Source organism: Salminus brasiliensis, chromosome 25, assembly GCF_030463535.1.
Source record: "Salminus brasiliensis chromosome 25, fSalBra1.hap2, whole genome shotgun sequence".
NCBI classification, from domain to species: Eukaryota; Metazoa; Chordata; class Actinopteri; order Characiformes; family Bryconidae; genus Salminus; species Salminus brasiliensis.
In genome coordinates, this window is record NC_132902.1 from 24,838,634 (window position 1) to 24,854,483 (window position 15,850).

A 15,850-nucleotide genomic window follows, 5' to 3' on the forward strand; every position below is an offset into this window, starting at 1 on the left:
CACTAGATAAGCATGCTAGAGCTCAAGTATGCACTAGTTAAGCATGCTAGAGCTCAAGTACACACTAGTTCAGCATTCTAGAGCTCAAGTATGCACTAATTAAGCATTTTAGAGCACGAATACACACTAGCTAAACATCCTAGGGCTCAAGTACGCACTAGTTCAACTTTTAGATCTCAAGTACGCACTAGTTAAGCATCTAGAGCTCAAGTATGCACTAGTTAAACATTCTAGATCTCATGTATGCACTAGTTAAGCATGCTAGAGCTGAAATACGCACTAGTTAAGCATTCAAGAGCTCAAGTATGCACTAGTTAAGCATGCTAGAGCTGAAATACACACTAGTTAAGCATTCAAGAGCACAAGTACTCACTAGTTAAGCATTCTAGAGCATGTAAGCTTTCTAGAGCACCAATATACAAACTAGTTAAGCACTCTAGAGCATAAGTGCACACTAGGCAGGCTCTATCAGGCACAATAATGCATTCCAGACCACAAATATATACCAGGAAAGCACCCTGGATCAACATGCACTAGTTATGCATACTAGATCACGCTTTTCACTCCTTACAGTACTAAATAACAAACACCTGTACTGTACACCTGTACACCTGAACACCTGTACACCTGAACACCTGTACACCTGAACACCTGTACACCTGAACACACGTCAATGTAAATAAACAGTTATTGTGTATTAAGGTGTGCAGAAGTGTCTCTGTAGAGACTTGGGGCTTATATACATTTAGTACAGTCCTCCAACCAGGGGTGCACAAACTTCTGCCACACAATCAAATGCAGTCCCCAATTTTTCTACAATATTCATTATTTGTGTGCTATATTTAAGGCAAGGTACCTTTAACGCTGACGTCAAACCTAATGTAAAATCAAAGCAATGGCGCCACCTGCTGTACAGAGCGCAGTACTGTTGCGTAACCAGGTCCTCACTGGGAGAAACGTTCAGTATTAGCATTTCTGATCATTGTCGGAAATACCAGCAGGGTTCACAAACACAAAGCAGGCTTTAGGCAGTTAAATGTAGTTTAATCAGATATATTAATTAATAACATATCTATTATTTTAATTTATTTTAATAAACCATTTGTTTAATCCGTTTATAATATTTAAGTAAACATTCTTACATTATAATATATATTATATATATATATATATATATATATATATATATATATATATATATATATATATATATAAAAAGCTGTGTTTGCTTTTTTGTGTGAATGATCTGCTGTTCCTGACTGGGCTGTGTACTGGGGGGAAATAATAAATGAATTAATTTATTACAATAATTTTAAGGACAGACCCTTTTTACATTCCTAAAACAGATCTGGAGGAGATTCGCCGCTGCCCTCGGTGTAATTATGTCCTTCTTACGTGATCAGCTTTTATTTATATCGCTACACAAAGTCAACTACGCTTCCTGTAGTTTTTAAACTCATCAGACTCACCTGAGTAACATGGAGAGGTCTGTCAAATCAAACTACATTTCCCAGAACTCCCCATTGACGTGTCCTTCAACGCGATTGGCTGTTAGTACCGGTGAAAGTTCGAACAAAGATATTTAAAAAAAAACGAGACGTTATAACGGCGGTAACTTTCTGTACTTTTTTAAACTTATTAAAATTATTTAACACAATTATTCACGACATATTTTGGCCTGTGTTATAACACTTTTATTTTATATTGAATTAATTTATATTGTGAAATTATTGCTTTTAAAATATTTAAATAAAATCGTTCAGCGCATGCGCAGACTGACCGTAAACAGCCGTTATGAAAGCGTGAACTTCCAAAAATATCTGTGGCTTGAGCAGCATAGCTAGCTGATCTGGCTAGCTGGCTAGGATTGGTCTTTAAGCTTGAGCATTAAGAAAGGGAAGGTTCATTTAATCGGCATGTTTTAGAAAATGAGGATTGTTTGTATGTGCAGTTTTCATACGTGACACAGAGAGACTGAGCAGAGGGAGCAGACATGGCAGCGCTGCTGCGGTGTGGCAGCAGGAGCAGTAAACACGTTAGCATCCGCAGCGCCTGGTCCGTGTGTTCCCCCAGCGCCTGTTTACACCCGAGGAACCACCCAGCCCGTCTGGATGCGCCACTGCGACTCCCTCCTGCCTGCTCTGGGGGTGGGTTATTGGTCCAGCAGCCCAGACGTGGTCTAAAGTCAGGAGTCGTCCAGGTAGGACAGCAGACTAGCAGCTAGCTCCTGCCTGTGCCCACTGTGCCCACTGTCCAGTGTGTGTAGAGTATTAGCTGTATGTTCATTATAGTGATTATAAGCAGTAATAAAATGACGTCATGTCTGATTTTAGTCTAATTTTGAAGATTTATGTGCACCTTTATGTTTATGCCCTGCTTTCTAACAATGCCTGATGGTTATCATCTGTGACAGCAGCAGCAGCTCCTCCTGAACAGACCACTCCAGAACCCAGAGCTGCTGCAGGGCCTGGGCATGAGCCTGGGAACCAATCCAGGGGGATTGTGGAAGTTCATTGGTAAAGGTAAAGGTGTGCACTGTACAGCGAAATGCGTCCTCCGCATTTAACCCATCTGGTAGTGAACACACACTCACACACACTCACACACACACATGTGTTAGGGGCAGTGAGTACACACACACACACACACACACACCCAGAGCGGTGGGCAGCCAACTCCAGCGCCCAGGGAGCAGAGAGGGTAAAGGGCCTTGCTCAAGGGCCCAACAGTGGCAGCTTGCCGAGCCCGGGAATCGAACCCACATCCCGGTGCTCTAACCACTGAGTCACCACTGCCCCATTATTAGGCAGCATGGAGCCAATAGGTTCAACTGGTTCATCTGCTCCAGAGAGTCCTATTCTATTGGCAGTACTTCTTGTCTACAGGGACTAGGCAAGATGTGTGTGTGTGTACATTTGCATCTGTACATCTGCATCTGTGTCAGCAATGGGTGCAATTTGGAGTAGCTGAAAGCATTCATTAGAAGTGGTGTCCACAAACTTTTGGACATATGGAAATACAAGGTTTTCCTCTGACAGCTGTGACGTGCTCTGATTTCACGCCTGTACTGCGACTGTCGTCGGGTCGGAGATTAAGACTAACCCTCTCTCTATCTCTCTATCGCCGCCAGGTGATGTAAACTATTTCAGCACTTCTTCTTCTCGAGGACAGAAGAAGGAAGATGGATCGAAAGGGAAAACGCCTGAAGAGGAGGAAGGTATTCTAAATTCGTCTCGCTCAGACATTTACTGATGTGTTATTACTGTTTAATAACATGTTTATAACACGTGCTTACACTCACAGAAAAAAAGAAGCAGGAGGATCAGATGTACCGGGATCGGATGCGCACCCTCTTCATCATCGCGGTCATCATCAGCCTGCTCAACGCCTTCAACAACAGTGGGGTGAACATATCCTGGAACGACTTTGTGAACGAGATGCTGGCTAAAGGGGAGGTGTCGCAGGTGCAGGTCATCCCGGAGAGTGAAATAGTTGAGATCTACCTCCACCCAGGGGCGGTGATCTTCGGCAGACCTGTGCGTACCCTCTTTACTCTGTTCAGCCTCACTGCTGGGTCAGGGAGCTAGTTCTGAGCATAAGCTTAACCTTAAACCCATTCATTTATCCCCTTTCTGTATGTATGTGTAGAAGGTTTTGGGGGGGGGCAGCCTGTGAGACACCCTCCTGCCCTGTCCGAACCCGAACTTCACGCTTTCCTATGTTTTGCAGAAGTTTGCCCTGAAGTACCGCATGCAGGTGGCCAACATCGACAAGTTTGAGGAGAAGCTGCGTGCTGTGGAGGATCAGCTGAACATAGACACTAAGGACAGAATACCAGTGTCCTACAAGAGGACGAGCTTCTTTGGGAAGTGAGTGACTCAGTGAACCACTGAGAAGAGAAACCTGCCTCTAAACTGCTGTGATACTGATCCTCTAAGCGTCTCTGCTAGCTGTGTGTGTGTGTTTGCTTTGTGTTGGTGCAGTGCGCTCTACGCTCTGGGAATGGCTGCTATCGGAGTCGCAGTCCTGTGGTACATTTTCCGCCTGGTGGGGATGGGTGTAAGAGAGAGGGGATTCAGCGCCTTTGTAAGTTCCTGTAAAGACCTTTTATTCAGTAACTCCTAGAAATGATTCTGTAACTCTTAGAAATGATTCAGGACCCCTATAAATGACTCTGTAACTCTTAGAAATGATTCAGGACCCCTATAAATGACTCGGTATCTATTATAAATGATTCAGTAACTGCTAGAAATGGTTCAGGAACTCATATAAATGACGCTATCTGCTAGAAATGGTTCAGGAACTGCTAGAAATGGTTCAGGAACTGCTAGAAATGATTCAGGAACTGCTAGAAATGATTCAGGAACTCATATAAATGACGCTATCTGCTAGAAATGGTTCAGGAACTGCTAGAAATGGTTCAGGAACTGCTAGAAATGGTTCAGGAACTCATATAAATGACGCTATCTGCTAGAAATGGTTCAGGAACTGCTAGAAATGATTCAGGAACTCGTATAAATGACGCTATCTACTAGAAATGATTCAGGAACTGCTAGAAATGATTCAGGAACTGCTAGAAATGATTCAGGAACTCGTATAAATGACGCTATCTACTATAAATGGTCCAGGAACTCATATAAATGACGCTATCTACTATAAATGATTCAGGAACTGCTAGAAATGATTCAGGAACTGCTAGAAATGGTTCAGGAACTCATATAAATTGCACTATCTATTATAAATGATTCAGGAACTGCTAGAAATGATTCAGCAACTGCTAGAAATGATTCAGGAACTCATATAAATGACGCTATCTACTATAAATGATTCAGGAACTGCTAGAAATGATTCAGGAACTGCTAGAAATGGTTCAGGAACTCATATAAATTACACTATCTACTATAAATGATTCAGGAACTGCTAGAAATGATTCAGCAACTGCTAGAAATGATTCAGGAACTCATATAAATGACACTATCTACTATAAATGATTCAGGAACTGCTAGAAATGATTCAGGAACTGCTAGAAATGATTCAGGAACTGTTAGAAATGATTCAGGAACTCATATAAATGACACTATCTACTATAAATGATTCAGGAACTGCTAGAAATGGTTCAGGAACTCATATAAATTACACTATCTACTATAAATGATTCAGGAACTGCTAGAAATGGTTCAGGAACTCATATAAATGACGCTATCTACTATAAATGATTCAGGAACTGCTATAAATGATTCAGGAACTCATATAAAGGACGCTATCTACTGTAAATGATTCAGGAACTCATAAATGATGCTATCTACTATAAATGATTCAGGAACTGCTAGAAATGATTCAGAAACTCATATAAATGAATATCTACTATAAACGATTCAGTAACTCATATAAATGATGCTATCTACTATAAATGATTCTGTATCTAATGTAAAGATTCAGTAGCTGCTATAAATGATTCAGTAGCTGCTATAAATTATGCAGTATTTATTATACAGGATTTAGTAACACCTATAAATGATTTAGTATATATTATAAATTACTGTGTATCTACTGTTAATGATTCAGTAACTGCTAGAAATGTTGATAATAAATGTTTTGATAGCTACTGTAAATGATTGTGTATCTACTATAAATTACTTAGAACTGCTAAAATGATTTAGTATTTTAAGGAATTCTATATCTTTTATAAAGGATTCAGAAAATCCTATAAGGAATTCGGTATCTATTACAAATTATTTAGTAACTACTGTAAATGATTCGATATCTACTGTAAATTATTCAGTGTGTACTAGAAATGCTTCAATAACTACTTTAAATAATTCAGTATCTGCTATGAATGATTATATAGCTACTATAAATAATTCTCTACTATAAATCATGATTAAATTGAACTACTGAAATGATTCAGTAACTTGTAGAAGTGGCTCTGTGTCTACTATAAATAATTCAATAATTACTGTAAAAGATTCTGTATCTACTGGAAAGATTCAGTAACTGCTCTAAAATATTCAGTATCTTCAATAAATGATATAGCTGCTATAAATGATTCAGTAAATGCTAGAAATGATTCAGAATCTATTAGAAATTATTCCATTTGTATAATAAATGATTATGTATTTATTCTAAAGGATTCAACATCTACTAAAATGATTCGATCGCTCCTGTAAATGATTGACTCAGTATCTACTGTAATTGGTTCAGTAATTGCTATAAAACTTGTATGTAACTTATGTTCTCTGAGGGCTCTGAATTGAAGGGTAGTCCTTCATACAGACCTTTGAAGGCTTCATTATCTGCTGTGTTTTGTGTGTGCAACCCAGAATCAGTTAAAAATGGCGAAATTCACCATTGTTGATGGGAAATCTGGGAAGGGAGTGAGCTTCAAAGATGTAGCGGGGATGCACGAGGCCAAGATGGAGGTGAAAGAGTTTGTGGACTACTTGAAGGTAATCGGACCCTTGGTATCTCAGTCTTTGACATAATGTGAACCTGGCTGTTATCTTTTATATTGTATCAGAATTTCATGATGAACGGACCAATAGAAATTCTCCAAAATGCCAAAAGTCTGTTTACATTGACTTCCATTGAAAGTTAAGAAGGTTTTCCCTGAAGCCACAATTTTGAGGCTTGCGATCAGTAGCCATTGTTGAAAGGATCTGAGCACTTGTGTGTGTTTGCAGAATCCAGACAGATATCTGCAGCTGGGAGCGAAGGTACCTAAAGGCTCTCTGCTTCTGGGTCCACCGGGCTGTGGGAAAACTCTGCTGGCCAAGGCAGTGGCTACTGAGGCACAGGTGCCCTTCCTCGCCATGGCTGGATCAGAGTTTGTGGAGGTGATTGGAGGTAAGGTCTCGACTAAACACCTGCCACACTGTATTGTATACTCTTAGAAACATACAGATATTATTGGCTTTTTGCCCTGTATTTGATTTATATAACACCATTATGTAGTATATATATGTACATGTTGTGTAATGAATAATTAGAGATGGTAAAAATCCACCCACTCCAGCTTCCTGGGCAGCTCTGCTGGAGCTAAGACCTGGGTTTTCTAAGCTGCTGCGTAGCCAATTTTTAATTTCTGGACCTGGGTTTCCATCTCCTTGAGTTTAAAGTTGGCTGCATAATGAAACACATTAATGTTGTGTTTCCCTATATTAACAAGTTAGATTCTGCACTTTCTGTAGTAAAAGCATCGAAAATACATAAAGGGTGTTGTTTTCCTTCTGCCAAATTAGACAGTTTAATAAAAAAATACCCCAGGGATTGACTTTGGCACATTAGTATGTACTAGTGAAGGTGAAGGTGTTTCTGGATGGTTCTGGTGTAAAGATGAAGAGGTGTCAAAAGTATTGACATTCATTCCTCAGGTAGAAGTAAGTGGAGATACTAGGGTTTAAAAAGACTTCTATAAGGACGGATCAACTGAAGCTTTTCGCTCCAGTAAAAGTGTAAAAGTACTGGTTTCAGAACGACTTCAAGTAGAAAAGTAAAAGTAATGGAAGCAAAACAAAGACCGAAAGCTTAGGCCGCACCACAGGGGTCTATAGTGCACTACCCCCCCCCCCCTCCCCCAAAAACCCATTTCTCTAAAAGTCATAATGAGGAGAATGATCTATTAAAATGTTGATGTTAAAAATGTTGGGCTGCACTAGGCTCCTGTTTCAGCTGCAGATCTGCCCATTGAAAATGAAGCATTTCAGTAATATCTATTAAAGGAGCGTCTCTGTGCTCTACTGAGCATTAACATGAGCTTCATGGAGGAAAATATGAGGAGTCGTTGTCTAGAAGTTCTGTAAAGCTGCAGAAAGTCAGACTTCAGAGGCGTGTGATCAATAAGCTTTATTGGAGTGTAAATGTGGGGCTCAGTCGGGACGTTTCACTGCAGCTCTCTTGAGTCTCTGCCACGGACACAGTCTTCATACTAGACTACAGACGTCTGCTGTGAGCTCGCTGGAGAGGGACGGGACGTGTGCAGGTGTGATGGATCTCTTATAAACCAATAGGGAGTCAGAATGGAGTCTGTTTATACTTCTCATCCAATCAGGATCAGACTCTCACTTTCCGGATGGAGAGATTTATCTGGAGAGGGTTTTTATTGATGACGAGCCGGAATGAAAACAAAGGGAAATGAAATAGGAGGAACGAGGCTGATTTTAAAATGTAAGGAGGAGAAAGTTCAGATAATTGGGGAAAATGTGAGAAGTAGAAGTAAAAAGTCTGAAAAATAAAGAATTACTGCAGTAAAGTTTAGAGAACCAACATTTCTAGAGATAACAAAGTATTTGTACTTTGTTACTGGACACCTCTGCTGAAGAGTCTGTGTTGATGTAGGTCTCGGGGCGGCGAGGGTGAGGAGTCTGTTCAGAGAAGCTCGGGCTCGGGCTCCCTGCATCGTCTACATCGATGAGATCGATGCTGTTGGCAAAAAGCGATCCACCAACATGTCTGGATTCAGCAACACTGAGGAAGAGCAGACCCTCAACCAGCTGCTGGTGGAGATGGATGGTGAGTAGGAGAGTCTGGACCAATGGTATATAGTCGTTCCAGTCATTTTCTGCTACGTAGAACCTTTTTCATAGGGTTCTTTAGAGAACCATACACAACATAGCACTCACTCTTGTTTTTTTTTTTTTAGTATGAATAACGTCCATAATTGTCCCTTTTTTCCCTTTTTCCCTTAGGAATGGGTACCACTGATCATGTGATTGTCTTGGCATCCACCAACCGAGCCGACATTCTGGATAATGCACTGATGAGACCTGGCAGACTTGACAGACATATATTTATTGACCTACCTACTCTCCAGGTGTGTGTGTGTATGTGTGTGTGTATGTGTGTGTGTATGTGTGTGTATGTATGTGTGTATGTGTGTGTGTGTGTGTGTGTGTGTGTGTGTGTGTGTGTGTGTGGTTTTGTTTTTGGGGGGAGGGGGGGTTGGTGGAGAAAGTGATTAGTTATTATAATGGTTGTGTTTCAGGAGAGGAAGGAGATATTTGAGCAGCATCTCAAGATTTTGAAACTTACCCAACCAGCTGGCTTCTACTCCTTACGCCTGGCTGAGCTTACACCAGGCTTCAGTGGTATGTTTCTTGCTCTCGCACACGGTCACTAAATATATATACCCTTATTATTATTATTATTATTATTATTTAGGCTACACCTTGTGCATTTCACTCAACAGGAGTTCTCAGTTACAAATATGGGCTCAAAGAAGAGGATTATCCAAAATTAATAAATATACCCAAAGCATTATCCCAACCGCTTTATATTTTCTAAACCACAGCAGAGTGTTTTTGCTATTTTTTTTATTTGAAAAGGTAAAACTGCAAAATTAAAACAAGAAGTCTAAAAATTAGATTAAAGACATGGTGTCCACAAACTTTTGGGCAGGTGCATATTTTCTTATTTATACACTAAATGTTTGTTGCTCTTCTTGATTGTTTTATTTTTATTTACAGTAACACATTTAATATGTGGCAACAATTAAGCTTTTTAAAAAATAATTTAACACCCCACGCCGGCCCACCCGTCATCAGACACACCTGGACATTATCAGTTTGACCTGCTGCCATTCAGAAAGCACTTCAGGTCCATCACAGGCCGGACTAACAGACTTTAAAACAGTTATATTTATATTTACAGCATTTAGCGGATGCTCTTATCCAGAGTAACTTACAAGGCCAATGTAGTGTTAGGAGTCTTGCCCAAGGACTCTTATTGGTGTGTCGCAGCACAGTCACCCACACTGGGAATCGAACCCACATGCTGTGGTAGTTCACTGGCCGATAGTTATCTGTTGTGCCACACCAACCACCAGTTTTTACCCCAGTGCAATACGATGATTAAACTCTGCCAAATTGCACAAAACACTGGACTTTACTGGATTTCACTGTGAAAGTATTTCATTTAATTTAATTTTTATATTTTGTTCAATTATCATGACTGCACTGCTCACTATTGGACAGAATAACTCCAGGCATGTGCAATACCTCATTGCTGCCCACTAGCATTTTTTTGTAATAAAAAATCATTCTTAAAATAATTTGCTTATATTTCTACTATTTTCATTGTACACTGTGCAATGACAATAAAAGCATCTCTAAAAATAAATAAATAAGGAATTAAAATGTTTAAAATTACATAAATAAAATAAAGTGAGCAGATGTTACAATCACAAATAATACACATATAATTCATAATAATCAATACACGGGGGGGGGGGGGTCACTCCTTTAATTTGCTTCATTTGAATTCTATAAAAGTGAATCATCACTGGTTTCCTAACAGAATCAAACCTGTGCTTCTCTGGTTGAATATTTGATTGCTTCCATGTGTAAAAAGAAGTGGATGTTGTTCTGACCCCAGGTGCCGACATCGCAAACATCTGCAACGAAGCTGCTCTTCATGCTGCCAGAGAGGGCTACAAGTCCATCGATACGTTCAACTTTGAGTACGCTGTGGAGAGAGTTATTGCAGGTAGCAGAGCTTCATCCGCTGCGTGTTGTCGTCTTGCTGCGAGTGTAGAGCTGTAGAGTCAAGCCTTGACTGTGTTTGCCGGTTTGTGTAACCTCCAGGCAGTGTGAAGAAAAGTAAGATCCTGTCTAAAGAGGAGCAGAGAGTGGTGGCCTTTCACGAGTCCGGACACGCTCTGGTCGGCTGGCTGCTGGAACACACGGAGGCTGTGATGAAGGTACGCAGCACTGAGGCCGATGGATCTTAGTGCACACATCACCCCAAATGTAGTTGATCAGAATCTGATTTATTGGGCAAGTGTGTAGACGCACTCTAGGAATTTGGTTCCGGCTGTTGGTCTGTCTCAAGTACTGACACAATATACATGTTTGGCATCTGGATTATGATTCTTCACTGCATTTTTTTACCAGATTATATAATAATTCAGCTGAAGGCACAGGGCTGTACACTTATTGTATTTATTATTTTTGGATTACATTGTGTCTGGGGAATTTGTTGTCCCGGTCAGGTATCCATAGCTCCCAGGACCAATGCAGCTTTGGGCTTTGCTCAGATCCTGCCGAAAGACCAGTACCTGTTCACCAAAGAGCAGCTTTTTGAGAGGATGTGCATGGCTCTGGGTGGAAGAGCCTCAGAAGCCATCACTTTCAACAAGGTCACCACAGGTAATGCTCAGGGCTCATCAGGTGTTGGGTACAGTTTCTGAATATTGTGGTGACTATATGACTGTAAACTGTAACTGACAGGATGTACAGGAGGTCTCTTTATGTATGTATGTATTTATTTAGTATTTTTTTTATTTAAAGTTAAATAACAAAATAAACCAGAACACTTAAAAAAATTGTAAAATAAAGAGCTTAATAACTTATCGTCCCTCCTGACATCACTGCTTTTAATAATTATATATTATTATATTATAAGTTATTTATACATATATAAAATTATTTTTATTTTGGTTATTTTTTTATGTATTTATTTTATTAAAACAACTTTCTATAATCACCATCATATAAGCCATAGATGCTTAGAGGTGCCTGTGGGAAGAGGAACCCTGGACGAGTCCGTGCTTTTGCTTCATTATTATTATTATTATTATTATTAAGAGCTGCCTCTTCCCTCCATGTAAGTCACATGCTCAAGTCCTAGACCTCTGTTTACATTGCACATGATTGGTCTGTGCGTTGCCTGGGCCGTCAACTTGGGTCCGGATAGGACAGTGTCTGGGTCTCTAGTAGTAACCTCTGCCCTTAACTCTAGGCTTATTATTTAGTAGCTACTACAAAACTGATATTTCAGATTAATATAACCTGTACTACTATATTTCTGTGCTGGTTCAGGTGCTCAGGATGACCTGCGGAAGGTGACTCGTGTGGCCTATGCGATGGTGAAGCAGTATGGCATGGTGCCCAGCGTGGGCCAAGTGTCCTTCCCTGAAACAGACAGGCAGGACTTCATTGGGCGAAGGCCTTTCAGCCAGGGCCTCCAGAATCAGATGGACCATGTGAGTGGAGATTCACAGCTGTCTGTATATTGAGCTCCAGGGTGAACTGCATCAAGCACAGCTCAGCTGCTGTTTGGGCAGATAGGGAGTGAAATGTGATTGTGCTTTGTCTCTGTTTTTAGGAAGCTAAGATGCTAATCGCTCAGGCTTACAGACACACTGAGAAACTACTGCTCGACAACAGAGATAAGCTCATTTTGGTGAGTTCGGTCTGTGGTCCTGTTGTAACTATAAGCGATAACACAGCCATTATGGTTTATAGTGCTTCTTTTAGGTGCTCCCGGAAATCTACTTTACAGGTTTTAAGCTGAGTGTGCTTTTCCATTAGACATAATAACAAAGCTAGTGATGCACTGAACTGGGAACTGTAACCTAAAATGGCCCAAAGCGTGATTTGTATTTACATCAGTGGAGTCAAAATAAATAACACAACTGTAGGTGGAGCCCAGAAGCAAAAACATCAATCCTCGCATAATACTGCTTAAAAAAGGGAAAACCATTTAATCAGCCTAGTTTATTTTTGATACACTAAATGGACAAAAGTATTGGGACACCTACAGGAGCTTTTATGACCCCCCCATTCTAAACCCATTAATATGGAGCTCTAAGCTCTACCAGCAGCAGCAGGTCTGGAGCTCTGCTGCAGTTACTGAGTCAGTTGGAGGCTTTTCTGCACTCTGCTCTGAGCTCAGCACTCGGCCCTGACCCCGCTCTGTAACTTTATGTGGTCTGACATACACTCTGTGGCTGAGCTGCTCTCTGTGAGCTGTTCCTCCTAAACTCTTCCACTGTTCAATAATAACACCACTCACAGCTGATGGAGGAAGATCTAGGAGGGAGGAGATTTCACCAGCTGACTTGTTGTTGTTGGTGCAGCGGTGTCTCCTATTACATACAGAACCACGCTGGAGTTCAGTGAGCTCTTTAGAGGTCAGGACTAGGGGCTTGATTTTGTACACCTGTGGTAATGGGACTGAATCAGACACCTTAATCATTCAATAATTAAGAGCAGTGTCCCAATACCTTTCTCTATATAGTCTATCTTCAAATAGATACAGAAAAGTGAACGTTGTGTTGAGCTGTTTGTGCTGTTTATGCCCCTAGTTGGCCAACGCTCTGCTGGAGCGAGAGGTGGTGAACTATGATGACATCGAGGCTCTGCTGGGTCCCCCTCCCCACGGGCCTAAAAAGATGATTGCCCCTCAGAGCTGGATCGAGGCCGAGAAAGACAAGCACGACACAGGTGAGGAGGAGCCTGGCCGTCGCCGGAGACCCTCAAGGAAGGATGAGGAGGAGGAAGTCAATCTGGGGCCAGCGTGAGACGAGAGAGGATGAAGCTCATGCTAGGACAGGGTGTGCTGCCTTTCTTCGCTGCTTATTATTATTCAGAAGGAGTGCTGATGCAGATGCTGGTCAGTGATCAGGAAGCAGCTAATAATCAATAACTGTGTAACAGTAATTCTGTCAGCACATGGTCAGTTTAAACAGCTATATAGGGAAGATATCACAGCCAGGCTGTTACTTATAGACCTGCAGCCCAGTATTTTAAAGCACTGGCCTGGTTAACCTGCTAAACAACATTGAATATGCCCTTAGTTAATCAAGGTACACTATATGGACAAAAGTATTTGGACACCTGCTACTTCAGTGTTTCTTCTGAAATCAAGGGTGTTAAAAAAATGGAGTAACTGTCTCTACTGTCCAGGGAAGAGGGCTTTTTACTAGATTTTGGAGGAGCATTGCTGTGAGGATTTGATTGATTGATTGCATTCAGTGCTAAGAGCATTAGTGAGGTCAGGATTTTGGATGATCACCACCCCACCCTATCATCCCCACCTCCCCAAATAATCCTAGAAACAAAGTGGATGGAGCACCACCATCATTTCAGAGAACACAGGTCTTCCACTGCTCCACATCTCCTCAATGCTGGGGGGCTTTATACCCCTCTAGCCCACACCTGCCAGGAATTAGGCAGCATTGTTCCAATAGGTTCAGCATGTTTAGTCATATTCTATTGCCAGTATTTGTCTACAAATGCTGTGACTAGATAAGCTGTGTGTGTGTGTGTGTGAAAACATCTGCACATCAGTGTCAGCAATGCGTGCAACTTAAAGTAGCTGAATGCGTTCATTAGAAGGGGTGTCCACAAACATGTGGACATATAGTGTAGGTGGCATACGGGTCTGTGAGGAACCTTGTTATATAACCCATAGGCTTAAAGTGAAGCAGTTGATTGATTTATTGAGCTTTTGTAAACAGATCAGGATGTAAAAGATGAGTGACGTGATGTAATTATTCTTACTTTATTCAACCTCATGTTGAATAAATTATATTTTGTGCACATTGTGACTTTTGATTGTGTGGATATGGGCTTGTTATTGATTCCAGCAGAAGCTCAGGTCTGTTCTTTTATTATTAACTGAACCGATTATTTTACAAAAGACATAATTTCCAATGATTTGATGTTTTGCATGAAATAAATATCAAAATCTTCAACAATAAGAACCATCAGCAAAAACAAAAACGATACAAAAGGAATTACAGCTGGATCTGTGAGTTAAATGTTAAATGTTTTTTCTATGGGGCAAAAAAAGATCAAGCTGTCCTTTCTGAAAAAGGAGTTTCTGAAGAGTAAAGTGTTGAGTAAGCCGTGGCAGCTTTTATGGAGTTAAATGCAAATCTATATACACAATAAAATCAGTCATATTTATAATAATAATTAAAAAAGGGCAAAAACAATATCACAAAGTCAGTCGATTATATACGTATCAATGTCAACGTACAATGCTCCATTTGTCATATAACCACTCAGTGGATCAGTCTTTAAAACAGACCTGCTCCAGCTAGCAGTGCAGTTTTGGAGCCTTTGCTATACTTACACACATCCGGCTAACGTCTACATTCATTACCTTTCACGGATTTTACAGCACAGTCTGGAAACATCTATTCATAACCTTACATCCTTACATTCATTCACAGTCCCAGGATTACATTATTATTGCTGTTGTTTACATTAATCTGGCACTACGTAATGCAGACATGTCCCATTTTCATGGACAAAAGTATTGGGACACCTGCTCATTAAGGGTATTCCAAAGCATCTATATACACTACATGCAGGGGCGTTGCTAGTGATGGGGGGGGGGGGGAGTTTACATGAATGGGGGATTGGGGAATTGGTTTTCCTAACTAGAAATGAGAAAATAAATAATTGTATTGTTATAGATAGAGGTTGTAGATGAAGAGTTGTCTGGGAAAGGGTTTTAAAAAGATATCAGAACTATTAGAAATGGAGCTCTTACCACAGCTGTTGTCAAAGTACAGCATCAACCATCAGAAAGAGACCAGACACGCTTGATTTTCATGGGAAGTGTGCAGGAAGAAAACCCTTGCTGTCAGGAAAGCACCTTTTTATAGCTTAAAAATGAAATTTTGATTAATTCTATTGTATAAATGATGATTAAAGACGTTTCTTCAGGTGTGTGAGGGTAGTTAGATGACCTCCATCTCTCAGGGCTGATCACAGGAAGATCAAACCTCCAGATGTTTAAATGATCTGCAGTTTTGGAGCTTTTAGGAAGCCGGGCCTTGTCCCTGATTAGTATGTACTGATGCACTTCTGCCGCCTGCTGTTGTTTGGGTGTAAGGTGAGTCATCAGGTGCCGCCTGGCGCTCGTCACATCAACGCAGCGAAATAGCTCGCTGATCCGTGACGGGACGGGGAGAGAAAAACAGCGCGAGCCGTCTCTGACATGACAGCGACGACCTTTCGCGGGAATACACCAGAGGGGAATACGAAAAAGCTCAAATTCAGTCTAGCAGTGCCTCGATCAATGATCCACAAAACACACACACACACACACACACACACTC

General features: G+C 40.9%; 1 protein-coding gene across 3 annotated transcripts; it reads left to right on the top strand.

The window, feature by feature from the left end:
• The first annotated feature begins 1,793 nt into the window (after positions 1-1,793).
• Positions 1,794-14,318, top strand: spg7 (SPG7 matrix AAA peptidase subunit, paraplegin). Of its 3 annotated transcripts, none has more exons than XM_072671486.1 (17): positions 1,794-2,200; positions 2,417-2,528; positions 3,131-3,217; positions 3,304-3,536; positions 3,730-3,869; positions 3,984-4,086; positions 6,321-6,446; positions 6,681-6,843; positions 8,335-8,508; positions 8,685-8,809; positions 8,981-9,083; positions 10,369-10,479; positions 10,578-10,693; positions 10,985-11,141; positions 11,814-11,977; positions 12,100-12,177; positions 13,082-14,318. In XM_072671486.1, the coding sequence occupies exons 1-17, from the start codon at positions 1,994-1,996 to the stop codon at positions 13,295-13,297; spliced, it is 2,415 nt and encodes an 804-aa protein (XP_072527587.1). In that variant the 5' UTR covers positions 1,794-1,993; the 3' UTR covers positions 13,298-14,318. The 3 variants fall into 3 exon arrangements, with proteins under 3 accessions (XP_072527587.1, XP_072527585.1, XP_072527588.1); XM_072671484.1 differs by having other exon boundaries at positions 1,795-2,200; positions 2,414-2,528; XM_072671487.1 differs by having other exon boundaries at positions 1,795-2,200; positions 2,414-2,522.
• The last annotated feature ends 1,532 nt before the right edge of the window (positions 14,319-15,850 follow it).

Excerpts from the sequence above, each read along its gene's own strand:
- spg7 (XM_072671484.1), top strand. The coding sequence starts at position 1,994 with ATGGCAGCGCTGCTGCGGTGTGGCAGCAGGAGCAGTAAACACGTTAGC. Across the intron at positions 11,142-11,813 it reads TTTCAACAAGGTCACCACAG|GTGCTCAGGATGACCTGCGG; the intron begins GTAATGCTCAGG and ends GTGCTGGTTCAG. Across the intron at positions 12,178-13,081 it reads ACAGAGATAAGCTCATTTTG|TTGGCCAACGCTCTGCTGGA; the intron begins GTGAGTTCGGTC and ends TTATGCCCCTAG.